The 14,225-nt window shown below is 37.8% G+C and overlaps 2 protein-coding genes across 2 annotated transcripts in view; both read right to left on the bottom strand.

Annotated features, from left to right (window-relative positions):
* Positions 1-5,064, bottom strand: part of TTLL6 (Tubulin polyglutamylase ttll6) — a 34,405-nt gene extending 29,341 nt beyond the window's left edge. Inside the window, exons 1-5 of the mRNA XM_051213175.1 lie at positions 4,811-5,064; positions 4,509-4,767; positions 4,390-4,471; positions 4,308-4,348; positions 2,155-2,273 (exon numbers count right to left, since the gene is read on the bottom strand). Of these exons, the coding sequence (XP_051069129.1) occupies positions 2,155-2,273; positions 4,308-4,348; positions 4,390-4,471; positions 4,509-4,767; positions 4,811-4,828 (519 nt within the window). The 5' untranslated portion in view covers positions 4,829-5,064. The remainder of the gene's footprint in view (positions 1-2,154; positions 2,274-4,307; positions 4,349-4,389; positions 4,472-4,508; positions 4,768-4,810) is intronic.
* A 7,793-nt stretch (positions 5,065-12,857) lies between these two features.
* Positions 12,858-13,987, bottom strand: MS3_00000069 (uncharacterized protein). Its single transcript, XM_051207988.1, has 2 exons — positions 13,599-13,987; positions 12,858-13,550 (listed from the first exon to the last, which is right to left on the bottom strand). Exon 2 carries the CDS (start codon positions 13,257-13,259, stop codon positions 12,960-12,962), a length of 300 nt encoding a protein of 99 aa, XP_051069128.1. The 5' UTR covers positions 13,260-13,550; positions 13,599-13,987; the 3' UTR covers positions 12,858-12,959.
* Between the last annotated feature and the right edge of the window lie 238 nt (positions 13,988-14,225).

Raw genomic sequence — 14,225 nt, 5'->3', positions numbered from 1 at the left:
ATGACATGGCTTAAGATCGTCTGCAATGGCGCTGGTGTATCCACTCGTTGTGTTCTCCCAAATTCCAAACTTCTGAGTTCTTCATGTCCCTTTTTTTCCTCTTTCAAAATTTATTTGACTGTATTATACTCCTTGAATAACATCTTCAAGCCCTAATGTTTCCGATTACTGCTTATACTTTTACTACTTCTACCAGTACGGAATTTGAGTCGACAACTGCGTCTCTGTGCTAATGTGGCGTGGCAACTCGAACTGATGTACGTACGTACGAAGTTTTACGTTGTTACCGACTAACTGTTCATTATAATGAAGTTGGACGTTTGATATCAAGGTTAAAGACTCAATTACATCAAATATGCGAGATCTATGAATATCCAATAAAAAATCTATACATTTTTCCGCCGCTAAAAATAAAATGTGAACATGTAGGTTTGATATGAGGACATTAGATACCGACGTTCAAAGGTTGTGTCTAATACAATTCATATGAATCGACTGCTTGATTAGATTTTAAATATTACATGATCAATCGATTCCTATGTACATAATTATTTTCAACCCAGTTGAAATTATGGTATGTTCACTCTGTATTACTTCTAAACCCTTTGTATATTACTTCGTATCCAAACACCACAAATCACGTAATAGACATTAAAAGCTGTTACGATTGGCTTTACTGCAGCTTCAGCAACAATCCTTGAACTTTTAAATAACTTAAAATGACCAGTTATTTTATTAGACGTTATCACTAAAAATCATAACAGAACTGAATGCTAAACATGAAAAACCAGTTATTGTGTTAAATTTCTCGTAATCCACCACCATCTCAATGAATTGTTACTTCTGTTAGTTCGTAGTTTCATTGTGGTAAAAACTTATGACAACTTAAGCTAATATACTATTGTTTGTGCAGCCTGTCTTAAAATTACTGATTAAAAATGTAAGGTAGACTATCGAACGATAAATAACACTCAACATAAAATTAACCGTTTATACTGTTATTGTAAGTAATATTAGTTAGTTATACTTAGTCTCTTGCACTTTTATTTCGAGGTTGTATCTTATATTTCCGAGCAAGTTTGTTGGAGGTTTTTATCATATTCATCCTAGTTTGGATAAATTAATCATATGATGTAGTTCATGCTTATATAATATGTGTGATTTATACCTCGTTAATTTGTAACAATTATTTGTTCTACAGTTTCTATGTGATCATACATGGTGTTTGTTTATTTCCAAGCAATAAATAACGTCCATTAAATACGAAGTTTGTAATTGATAAACCTTTGTCTCATATGTACTTAAATACTAAATGTTTTTCTTTCATTACACAATAATGAATGCAACAATTAAACGCAAATGATGAATGTATCAGAGTTAAGTACAAAATTATGTTGATTTAGTCCTAAAAGTACGCTTATTTTCTCATTTGATGTTTTGCAAAATGTGTTTAATCTGAAAAGGTAAATGATAAAGTTTATCAGATTTGAGAGAGGCTTTATACAGGTAATATAAAGTAAAAATAGGATTTCAACAGTCAAATCTACATATAATACTGGTTACCTGACTTCAGATATATGAAGAAGTGTATTTTATTTAGCCAGCTTTCCTTTTAGAGGTCGTTCTCTGAGTGGCTCAAAATAGAAGACAATCTGTCAATACTACAGATTTGTCCTGTGTAAACAAAATCGAATATTTTATATTTTTTATTTAACTATCCTGTCCTGTCTTTTTTTGATTAATTCTATTATTTACTCTTGCATGTTATAACGCTATAGGCAGCATTAAAAGTGTCTCAAAAATTCATAATACATCAATTGATACTAATCAGAAGTGTTTTAGGCTGCAGCTCAAATTATGGATAAAAAGGCAATCTTAGACACATTTTAACATCGCCCGTCGTAAGTCCGGAGTAACTTGACTCACAAATAACTACGACAAAACAAAGTCGGGATTCCTTTGAAAATATTGAGACACCTTTTATAATACTTAAAAACTGAATATGAGATAATAGCCAGCAATTAAAGAGAAACGCCATTTACTAGAAATGTAGTGGCTTGAATAAGTTCTCTTCACATCAGACACTTTGAAAGTTACATTGGTTTAAAGAAGTTACAACTATCGTGTCTCCCACAAAAGCATTTCAGCACATACCTGCCACTGTTTCATAACCAGAACCTTATCAATAGTGACTGAATAATCGGTCCAATAGAGACACCAATCTTCGTCATCTTCAGTCTCTCGGAAGCCAAATCGTTTCAGAACTCTACGTACTACAATAATAAATAAAAGTCGGTCATATGATCTGGGAGTTATAGGGAAATATACATAAACACTGTTTTAGTACCGACAGTCTGATAATGTCCTTAACAAGTAGAGATCAACTCAAGTGAGAAAGTAATTTGTCGATAGTTTGTCTGTTTCATAGTGACGCTGGCATACTATTTGCTTAGATTTCTACGAGTGTTTATTGTCGAACCAAATCATATGAAATTTCCGGAAAAATACCAGTCAAAAACTAAATTAAACGTGTAAATGCTGACCATCTTCTTATATTACTGGGTTTTTCACTGTTGAATTTTTTTCTGGGTAAAAATTTTATTACCATAGTTTGTTTATGCTTTTAAAAAGTACTTCGAGTTCCAGTTCACTGAGGCCTTTTGTATAGGTGTTAAAAGCAATGAGTTTGTTAAGACTTTACCGCCTGCCAAGAGCATGAAAAAGCAAAACTAAGCATAAAAGACCTCAACTGTGGTGTGATGTGAACAATATAGAGAAATACGATATAATTTGCTTAGAGAACTTTAAGAGTATGAGGCATAAATTATACTGACATCTTGGACAGTGCCGATTTAAGTGTTTAACTGCTAACTCTCTTGACTTTTCAAGCCTCTAACCAAAGGGTTCGCACAATAATATGTGGATCACATCAACACCCTGTTGGTTAAAGATATAGTACTGCTGTATTGAGACACTTATAAAATTTTAAGCAGAGATGATGATGGGTATCAGTGGAACCTAGGACGCAAGTCTCGTCTTATTTAGGAGTCGTCAAGTGAATGTGCCTGCATCTCAGAGTTGATGTTCACTCTGGGACTTGAAGTCTGTACCGTTCGCTTCAAACACCATCGCCTTGTTGACTTAGCGACTGAGTCCTAATAGTCCTCAGTTTTTGAAGTGGGGTGAAGTTTTAGTTCATTTTGTACCGCTTGTTTGAAACTTTCCACTGATGTTTAGGACTGCAAATGATCAGTGGAAAGATTCAGCAAAAATGATATAAAAATAAATTTTTTGTAACATCTGCTCTAGGCTACTTTCAGTTAAGTCATTTAAGAAAGCCCAGTTGAGCTACAGACTTTTACCTGTATCACAACTCGGCGGTTCAAAAAGTAACCTTTAAGACTGATTTTCTCTCCATATTTATTAATTTACACTTGCGTTTAGCAATATCAACATATTGGTTACAGAGCGTACCTTCACCTTCGAATATACTCGTGATAAAATATCGATAACACTTTAACGTATCGTCACTATTTTAGGCATCCATAAAACTGCAGGAAAAACTGCAAGACTGTAGACTGAACCTTTAATATACTCTTGGATAGATTACATCGCACAGGCTACGATTCGAAAAACTTTAAACGTATCCGTCCGTATCGTTGGGATATATTATTCTGTCAATTTTCAGCAGGCCGGTTAGTGGTATAATTTATGCGGTTTGATCAAAATACCACACTTTATTCAACAATTTCTAGAGTGATAAATGTAAAATATAGCGGAATCATAAAATTCATTACGACACACCGAATTCTCCCCTCTTCACAAACCATATTCGTATATTTACTCTTTACGAGATACTCACGCTTTAAAATCGCTGGCTGAAACCTTTTAAGTGCACAATGCGATATAGTTGTTACTCAATTTCCACCAAGATTTTTGTTTTCCCAGTTGTCAAATATATATACCGGAACGTCCAACGTATATGTTGGCTGTAGTACACGAATTCATTAAGCTGTATATTACCAGTTCCCGTAACCTCATACAATAAAAAATATCATATTTATCTAGGTGGAAATAGGGTAGTATGTGTACAAGTAATTATATAGTTTAGTACAGAGTGTGATTTAGAAAGTAATAGTTTTATAAGGGCCAGCTGTCTTCAAAAGTTTTACCTATTTCCCAGGCCTTGCTGCATACTCTATCGAAATGCTATTACTTACAAAACAACAAATAGATTTCTCTCAAACAAACATCAAGATTTATTAATAAATATGGTTGGTGTTTACTAATTTGAGCCTCAAACAAACCTGATTCATATTTACAGTTTGAAAGATTGACTATAAGATGTCTGAAAAAGATTCTAAATAAATTTATGAATGATGAGATTACTTCTTTTTCTTTTTTTTCTTGCAAACTTGACCTTCAACTGTTTCTGGTGATTTATGTGGGGTTTCCGGCTTATTTATCACGGCTTCATCTATCATTACGGGAACCAATATGCAACATACTTGATGGCGTTCCGACGTCCCTACGATCGTCGTATAGTGTTGTATCAACCTCACTTTTCTCTTCTTGGTCTTCGGGAGGGAGAACGAGTAGGTTTTCTTCATCCACAAGCCTAAGAACGGGTTGGGAGATATCAGAACCATCCCTGAATTCTGACCCCCCCTCATCTTTCGGTGTACTTTCCTCATCAGAAGATGTATCCTTGAGTGTTTTTATGCACACTTCTGGACAGAGAAATTCAGGGTTAACCGAACCTATAATCTGTTCAATCAACAAGATAGCAACATATATTTTGCACATTTACATGAAAAGTATCATCCATCCAAGGTAATTGGAACTTTATAAAAGTATAATTAAACTGGTTGCTGTTTGTTTGCAAACAAAAACATGTCCACGTTAAGGGATGAAATGTTTCGAAAAATTATATTGCGCAATGCTACAACTGACCTTAGCAACATTCATCTTAACAAATATGTGATGATTCAACATCCAGTACACATGTAACGTTAATGTACCAGTATAAGGTCAGACATTTAATCTCAAAGAATAAAATTTGTTGGAATACTTTCGTTTGAAAACCTTGAATGACAGCAAATTACGGAATTGACGGACAACATTGCAGAAGCGAAAATTTGAGTTTAAACTGCCATGAGAAGTTTGGATTCAAAAGATTATTTCCATCTGCAATTGCGTATTTTTTGTGAAAGAGGGGATTAGTGTCTTTTTATTGCTTCGTTTAATATTGTCTACTGTAGTTGGCTGGTGAGTCCTATACAACACCGTCTGGACAAGAGATATTGTTAAGGATGCCACAGGTATCTGATGTTTGACGACGCCTTTACACAAACACTTTCAAAATCAAAGTATGTCAACTCAGTCAAGTAGAAAGTCAGAAATGAATGGGTTTGAAGATATATTTTGAGGGCTATCGATATGTCGAGAAGCGTTTAGTCTGGGCCGGCTAGTAGTTGAAAAGCTGTTGTAACACGGCGTACTCAGTAATAAACTGGTGCGAATGCATGACAGAACACCTTCAGCTATTGTGTTCAGTAGAACTAATGAGGTCAGCATCAACGTCGAAGACTTACAGAACTAACTACTTTGCCAATTTGTTTACCGCTGGGACTCCCTGCCCACCTAGTATGGTGGTGATGACCCGACTATGTGACCACCCAGAAGTTTAAACATAATGAGCTTTTTATCGGTAAGCACTTCTGATTGCTTGTTGTGTTCAGTAACATGCGATCGACTTTTCTTAATATAAGAGGTTGTGTGGTACAATATAGAAATGAAAAAAATGTACAATGATAATTTCTGTTCGTCGTATACTTCGTCGGTGTTTCATCTTCCTCATCCGGATTGTAAGTACATGTCAAAATATACTCATACGCGTGTAAAAACGCACAGAATGCGCAATAAACGAAAAACAGTGGTGTACATGCGCATAGATAACATACTTTAGTGTAGAGACAATTTTCACGCGATGATTGTTTTGGTTTTTTTAAAAAATAAAAAAATGCACATACATGGGCATATTAGAATAAATAGTGTATATTTTGTTGACACAATAATACAAACAAGCGAAGTAAAATAAAGTGTCACTCATTGTCCTACTCGTAGTTATCATTTGAGTGCCATGGAGGTCTCACTCTTCTTTGAAAGCGCGTTATTTCAGCTCGTTTGTCAGAAGCTAGGGAAATTTTTTCGTAATTGTTGAACAACGAATGAGGTTTTCGTTGTTATGAGGCTCGTATCTTCTGAGTGTACGGTAGGAAGATCAACATTATTAGGGTTTATTCTTAAGTACATGACTTTAAGAACTTTGTTGCTGAATCTATCGTTAATTCCGTTTTGTCGATGATATAATGTTTAGATTATTGATGAATGACTTTGAAATGTAATTTGTATACCATTTCGAGAAACCGTCGTGATGAAAGAAGACATACGAAGAAGTGTGCAAAATTTCGTGGAGCAGGTTAAAAGAAAACATCAATTGATTACGACCGATTGGAATTAGATTAGACTGGAGTCGTGGACGAGTTCAGATCCATATTCATTGAAGGTGATGAATGATCTACTAATTCTTCTGGAGGTTAAGATGTCGCGTAAATGGGTTTTCGACTGTGTGGGCCACTGTCTCAGCAGTAATATCCTAGATATGTACTGCTTCTGGCCATCATGTGAAACGGTACATATACGTTAGTACGTGACAGCATCCATTTGATCCTAAGAAAGTATCTGTAAAATTATGGTATACTTCGTTAGTTGTATTGCTCTAATAATAGACCTAATCCTAAACTTGTGGGTCTGTCATAATGTGACTACTTACTCTGTAAGATCATATGTGAAAGTTACATCATTGTCTACACTGTTTCGTCCTATCGTAAGAATCACTATATATGATGGAGAACACATTTAGGCTGGAGATGGAACAATATACTAAAAATCAATAGACGTGACAAGTTACACAAGAATGACCACACCTGCAAGGCTGAGCCATTTCATCAGACTGAATTGAATTAATCCTTCCCGCTTTCTTGATTTTTGGGTTTTCTCCGCGTTAAATGTTGAATATCTATTTTTCCACTTGTCTCGTTTTCAGAATTTATACGAGCCAAAGCGTCTGGAACTACATCGTTTGGTCCAGAAACATGTTTTATGTTTGAAGTAAACTGAGAAATGTAAACCAGTTGGCGAAACTCTCGAGTGGAGTACCTGTATAAAGATGAGCTAAGAGAGAAGATGGAAGGTTTGTGGTCGGCAAATAGAGTGAAGTTTCGAACTTCTGCAGTGTTGAGAGTGCCGTACAGTACAACAAATGGTAAGTGTTCCCTACCGAAAGTGCCATACCTCGATTAAGTGTTTCCAGACCGTTTCAAGAAGAATTCCAAAAATTGCTAGCTGGTGTTTACGCGCTGTTGTAAGCCTCCTCCGACAGCCGAGTTGGGTGCGTCTATTGTGATCACGGTCAGTATCTTTATGTCCTGGTGTGCGAGCATAGTTGATTGCGCAATAACTACTTTAAGTGAGAAGAATGACTTTTAAATCCAAACTACGTTTTGGATGTTGAAGAATAGCCGACCGGGGACGTTAGACACGCGTCCTTTCCCGTAGAAATCAAAACAAGTAATCGGGTAAATAGCGGTTCTATAATTCATCATAAATTTAAATGTAAATCGTTACCTAAACAAATATTACCACCCGGCTATTCAACCAATAATTGTTCAATCAATCAAATCTAAATTACAATAAATAAAGAAATTGATAGAAGATGAGGGAAATTTACCAGTCACAACAAATGAACGTTATTCTATCCTGACTGGATAGAACACACACAAAAGGAGGAGCAAATCAATATGGCTACCGCCAAGAACAAGTGTCAAGTAAAACAACACAGATGCAGTTCAGGAAGAAACACAAACTTAGTGAATGCGTAAGAAAAACAAAAACTATAATAAAAAAATACAGGTATTAACAATTCAATTGTAATTAAAAGACAACAATGTACAACTAAGGGGATCAATAGGAACAAAGTACAAGTATATACATGGAGGGATTTTCACCAACACACAAAACATTCAAAATGGATCTTACACCGGCCCCCAAAATCCCTCCATACCACATAAGCTACCTTGATACCTATGGTCATGGTTCATTATATAACATATCACACTACAGGAACGAGTAGGACTTACAACAGTACGCCTACTCGACCTACTTACACTGATATGCGAGGAACTAATTCGAGCCTTCCAGTAGGCATAATCTACGTATATCACTTCTGACTAATCCACTGTTCGTACGAACAACCACTGTCCTAACTCTTCCATCGTCATCTATTTTACAATCTTCAACTACTCCCGAGGGCCACTTTCCACGGGTCGATATGTCCGAAGCCACGATCACAACATCCCCTGTCTGAAAATTGCGGTGTTCAACTAACCACTTTTGACGTTTTTGTAGGGATGGTAAATACTCTCTTAACCACCTTTTCCAAAACACATTAGCAAGATGATTAACCTGTTTCCAACGTTTGTCATATTTATCTCTGATGCTACCTTCTTCGACTATTCCATCACATTCTCTCAATAATAACAAAGTATTTGGCGACAAGGCTAGTTTATCGTTAGCATCTTGAACGACCGGAGTTAAGGGTCGATCGTTCAATATCCTTTCAATCTCAATCAAATAAGTGCTTAGAGTCTCATCGGTTAGAGTCTGTTCTCTAGTTATCAATAATAACAGTCGGCGTATGGACTTAATCATCCTTTCCCAAACTCCACCCCTATGGCTGGATGAGGGCTGGTTAAAATGCCACTGAATCTGCCTAGCTGAGAGTTCTTTGTCTATTTTCTGTTGATTCAACTGCTGCACGAATCTCCTTAGTTCGGAGACTGCACCCACGAAATTTGACCCATTTTCACTGTAAAGTTCTGCAGGTTTCCCTCTTCTTCCAATGAAACGTAACAAGGCCATTATAAACGAGTAAGTATTCAATTTATGTGTCATTTCAATATATACCGCTCGGGTTTGCAAGCAAGTAAATACACATCCATATCTTTTTTCTAATGATCTTCCTCTCTTGACCACAAGGGGTCCAAAGTAGTCTACTCCCACGGCTGAGAAGCTATACCATCCTGGTTGAACTCTACAAGCTGGAAGCGGCGCCATCAACTGTCGTCCTGTATTCATCGTAAACCGCCGGCATGTCACACACTTTCCTATCACTCTCTTAACTGTGCTGGTTCCTTTTATTATCCAATACCTTTTTCGAATCGTAGCCAGTACTTGTGACGTTCCTGTGTGTCCTTGTTCCTTATGATAATGTCTAATTATCATTTCTGTCACTAAGTGTCGACTGGGCAATATTATTGGATGTTTAAAGGGATTTGGGAACTCTGAGTAGCTTAGTCGACCTCCAACGCAGAGTAACCCATCAAGTATTATCGGTGATAAGCCCTTCAGATCATTGTGACTAAGTACGTTACCATTGTTTTTAAATCCACTAAGTATTTCTCCATACACCTCTTTCTGAACCAATAAAATCAATAAAATTTTACGCTTGGCGATGTCAAGCTCCTTGACCTTTAAACATCCTAGATGAACGGATCCTTCGTGACTCGGTGAACGAAGTATCATCAGGAATTCTATGAACCTTCTAAGCCATGCTACGGCCCTGACTAATTTCAACCACTCGGAGTAATGAGAGAGAATAGGTGACAGATTGTACTTTATACTACTCAAGTTAACCACAGCAGTTTTTCTAAACTCAATATCGTCATGAGTAGGTTCCGGACAGTCAGTGATTGCTGTACAAAATTCACCATGCAGTAAGGTAGGACATTTGAACCAAAGCTCAAGATCTGACATTTTTTGTATACCTCTCGAGGCCCAATCAGCTGGATTCCCTGACGACTTTACATAACTCCATTGTTCAATTTTCGTATACTGGTGCACAATGGCGAGGCGGTTGGCTATATAGGTGCTATAGCGGTTCTCGATATTCTTGATGTAGTACAACACTACCATGGAATCTGTGTAGAAGTTTACCTTACAGAAAAAATTAGGCAGGCTTCTCTGTAAGACTTCACTAAGCCTCACGCTTAACACTGCTGCCGCCATTTCAAGCCTCGGTATAGTGACCTGTTTGATAGGTGCTACCCTAGACTTGCTGCACAACAAAATACAGTAGGGTTGTTCCTTCAAATAACTGACTCGTGCGTACGCGACTGCTCCATAGCCAGATCTCTGAAGCGTCACTGAACAGGTGCAATTCTATTTCCGCTTCGGGTTCGTCAACTCTCTTCTTAATAGCCCTAGCTACCGTAACATGACCTATTTGACGCATAAAGTTTACCCAATTTAGCCACGCAGACACATATGGCTCGTTGAGAGGCTGATCCCAGCCTATTTGGGACTTACATAGTTTTTGCAAAAGAACCTTGGCAGTAAGAAAGACTGGAGCAATTAAACCCAAAGGATCGAACAGAGAAGAAACTATAGATAGAATCCCTCTCCTAGTCAGAGGCCTTTCAGGTGCATCGAAGTAAAACTTGAATACATCTTGTTTAAAATCCCATTCTACTCCTAGAGTTCGATGGGTAGTGTCATAACTCGTTGACATTTCTATCAAAGACTCTTCTTTGCATACATCAGACAAGATGGTCCTTACTTCCTCCGAGTTGGTGAACCACTTCTTTAGTTTAAAACCTCCTCTACATAATAATTCACTTATTTGCTTAACAAAACTCTTTGCCTGATCACAAGTAGGAAAGGATATTAAGCAATCATCAACATAGAAATTACTCTTGACAGCATCTACGACATAACCATCATAACCGTCGGAGAATATTTGGGCCGTCTTATTCAAGGCGAAGTTTGCACAAAATGGCGATGATGTGGCACCAAATGGATGAGATGTCATTTGAAACTCCGATGGTTCCTTTGACATGTCTCCCTCCTGCCACCACAGAAATCTTAAGGTTCCTCGATCAGACTCAGGGACCTTCACTTGCATGAACATTTCTTCAACATCTGCCGAGATTGCAACTGCTTCCTTGCGAAAACGCAATAATATAAACACTAACTCAGCAGTTGTGTCAGGTCCTTGATAAATCATATCGTTTGGGGAAACACCTGCAAACTTGGCCGCACAATCAAGGACCACTCTAAGTTTTTCTGGCTTTTTCGGATTTAACACCGCATGATGAGGTAAATACCACCGGGGACGATAATTCGGTTGCAACTGTAGTTCGGTGACCTTCTCTGCATAGCCCTTTGTAAAATTACTTTCAAAACTTTTGGTATACCTTACGTGTAGACTTTCATCCTTCAACAGTTTACGCTTCAAATTCTGTAATCTACTGTTGGCTACTTCATAGTTTCCCGCTTTCCTATTTGGATTCTCTTTCTATGATATAGGAACTACGAAATGGCCGTTGGCGAAGTGCGTGCCCTCTTCCACAATCTTTATAGCTGCCTTATCCTCTACCGATAATGATTTATCATTTGAATAAGCATCGGAAAACTCGGCGTCATAAAACTTACGTATTTCATTCTCTAATGTCTGTATCTTACTGGTGTGGTTAACCACTCTTTTCCTATAATCCGGATACGATGCAGTTCCGAAGACCGTCCACCCCAGCAACGTTTTCACAGCGTACGGGTTTTTTCTTCCACCCAATCGCTGATCTAACACCCAGTGTGCTTCTGGCACGTCGCAACCAATCAACAGCAGAACTTCTTCAGAGTCTAAGTTATCTATTGGTACATCCCTTAAATGTGGCCACTTAACTAGTTTGTTCACCGCCGCCCTTGTTGGCTTATGACCTGGTATACCTGCCAAAATCAGAGCTCCTTCGATCGTAACATGTTCGGACCGATCTAACGAATATACCTCAAAAGGTGTCCTTGTGACCGTCATTGTCCTATTACCACTCACGGTCTCTACTGCCACTGACGCTCGGTCTTCCTTCAGCCCGAGATACCTCAAATAGCTCGACTTTATCAACGTCACATCAGACCCGTTACCCAACAAGACATAACCCACCATTTCGGCGTTTCCCAGCATCAACCGCACAGGAATCATTCCTAAACACACTTGACTACTTAGGGATTTAGTAAGTCCACAGCAATTCTGGGTTCCAGACTTATTATTTACATCGTTGCTTGTCGAGTTGGTATGCAGCAGAGTGTGATGTCTCTTCTCACAACTGCCAACGTTACAGGGCCTTGTCATCTTGCATTCACTGGCCTTATGTCCCTGTATAAGGCAGACGAAACAAATGCCATTAACTCTCGCGTGAGACCATCTCTCTTGAACGGTAAGCGCTAAAAAATTTGGACATTTATAAATAGCATGGTCCAGGGAACACACACTGCATTTAGCTCTCTCTCTCGAATTATTCTCCTGCTCCAATTGCAAGTGACAATTTGTCTTTAAGTTGTGTCCCTTTCTCGGACGATTCGCTAACCGTCCAGACCTACTATTAGCTACTCTCGCGCGGGACGCTATAAATTGGGTAAACTCGTCAAAGGTCGGTTCCCTATTATCTTCCGTCAATTCATCCACCCGGTCCGCCCACTGGCCTTGCATAACTTGAGGTAATAGTCTTACTATTCTTTCCAAAGTAACTAAAGAATTTAGATCAGAGGTATAATTCATCTGTTCCAAGACCATAGCACAGTTTTCCATTTTAATAGCTAAGTTTGATAGTTGCTCCCCGTCAGTATAATCAATATTTACAGCGTTGAATAAGTCTTCTAATGTTTCTCGAGCGATTACATGAAACTGTCCAAACAAACGTTTAAGGATTTCCCTTGCCCTCCTGTGACCAGAAGATGCGTCCATCATGACACAACCCTCAATAGCTATTTTCGCCTTGCCCTTACAATAGTGAATTAAATAGAGCAAGCGTTGGCTATCATCAGTGACTCTTGATGCTACATAGGTCTCAAATTGCCTGTCCATCGAAATAACTCAATTCAACCTTTGATAGTTCTAGACCAACAACAGGCGCTATAGGCAAAACGCTCTTTCCTGGTAATTCAAGCCTTTGCTTCTCCCTTAAACTAAGATTTTTTACGTCATCTGTCATCGAATTAAGACTAGAGTCACTACCATGATAATCAACCCTATTCGAGTCTGAACCATGACACTTAAGGACATCAAAAGGCACTTGCTTGGTAATAGGGGATTCTTCATTAACATCAACGAACTTTGAGCTTGATTTCCTTCGACGATTAGTTGGCATTATAAACGAAACGAACAAATATTTCCAGAAACGATAATCAAGTCCGCGAACGATTGCCAAAGGATTTCGGCCAAGTAATAATTGTTTAGAACTGTAAAATCCAAACTACGTTTTGGATGTTGAAGAATAGCCGACCGGGGACGTTAGATACGCGCCCTTTCCCGTAGAAATCAAAACAAGTAATCGGGTAAATAGCGGTTCTATAATTCATCATAAATTTAAATGTAAATCGTTACCTAAACAAATATTACCACCCGGCTATTCAACCAATAATTGTTCAATCAATCAAATCTAAATTACAATAAATAAAGAAATTGATAGAAGATGAGGGAAATTTACCAGTCACAACAAATGAACGTTATTCTATCCTGACTGGATAGAACACACACAAAAGGAGGAGCAAATCAATATGGCTACCGCCAAGAACAAGTGTCAAGTAAAACAACACAGATGCAGTTCAGGAAGAAACACAAACTTAGTGAATGCGTAAGAAAAACAAAAACTATAATAAAAAAATACAGGTATTAACAATTCAATTGTAATTAAAAGACAACAATGTACAACTAAGGGGATCAATAGGAACAAAGTACAAGTATATACATGGAGGGATTTTCACCAACACACAAAACATTCAAAATGGATCTTACAATGACTATTCGCATTGTCGTCTAAATTGATGATTTCGGCATTCCCACGATGTTGGTCTGTCAAGGATCTCATGAGAGACACGCGATTCGGTATGAACCGTTGACAAATACTTACGAGGCCGTTAAACGTACATAACTGCTTGTTCACCGGCGATGATTACCATTAATGATTTCGGAAGGGAAGTTGCTCGAAAAGTTTTCATGTTTGATGATTTGGAGCATTAGGAACTGCAAAATTCCGTAAAGTTTCTATAAGACTTGCTATATATATTCTGGTGCCAGCATCAATCAGAGTTATCTGTCTTTAGTGGTTTAGAGA

Source organism: Schistosoma haematobium, chromosome 3 (genome assembly GCF_000699445.3).
Source record: "Schistosoma haematobium chromosome 3, whole genome shotgun sequence".
Classification (NCBI taxonomy): domain Eukaryota; kingdom Metazoa; phylum Platyhelminthes; class Trematoda; order Strigeidida; family Schistosomatidae; genus Schistosoma; species Schistosoma haematobium.
Note: the sequence above shows the minus strand (reverse complement) of the source record. Positions and strands in the feature narration are given on the sequence as shown.

Excerpts from the sequence above, each read along its gene's own strand:
- MS3_00000069 (XM_051207988.1), bottom strand. The coding sequence starts at position 13,259 with ATGCCAACTAATCGTCGAAGGAAATCAAGCTCAAAGTTCGTTGATGTT.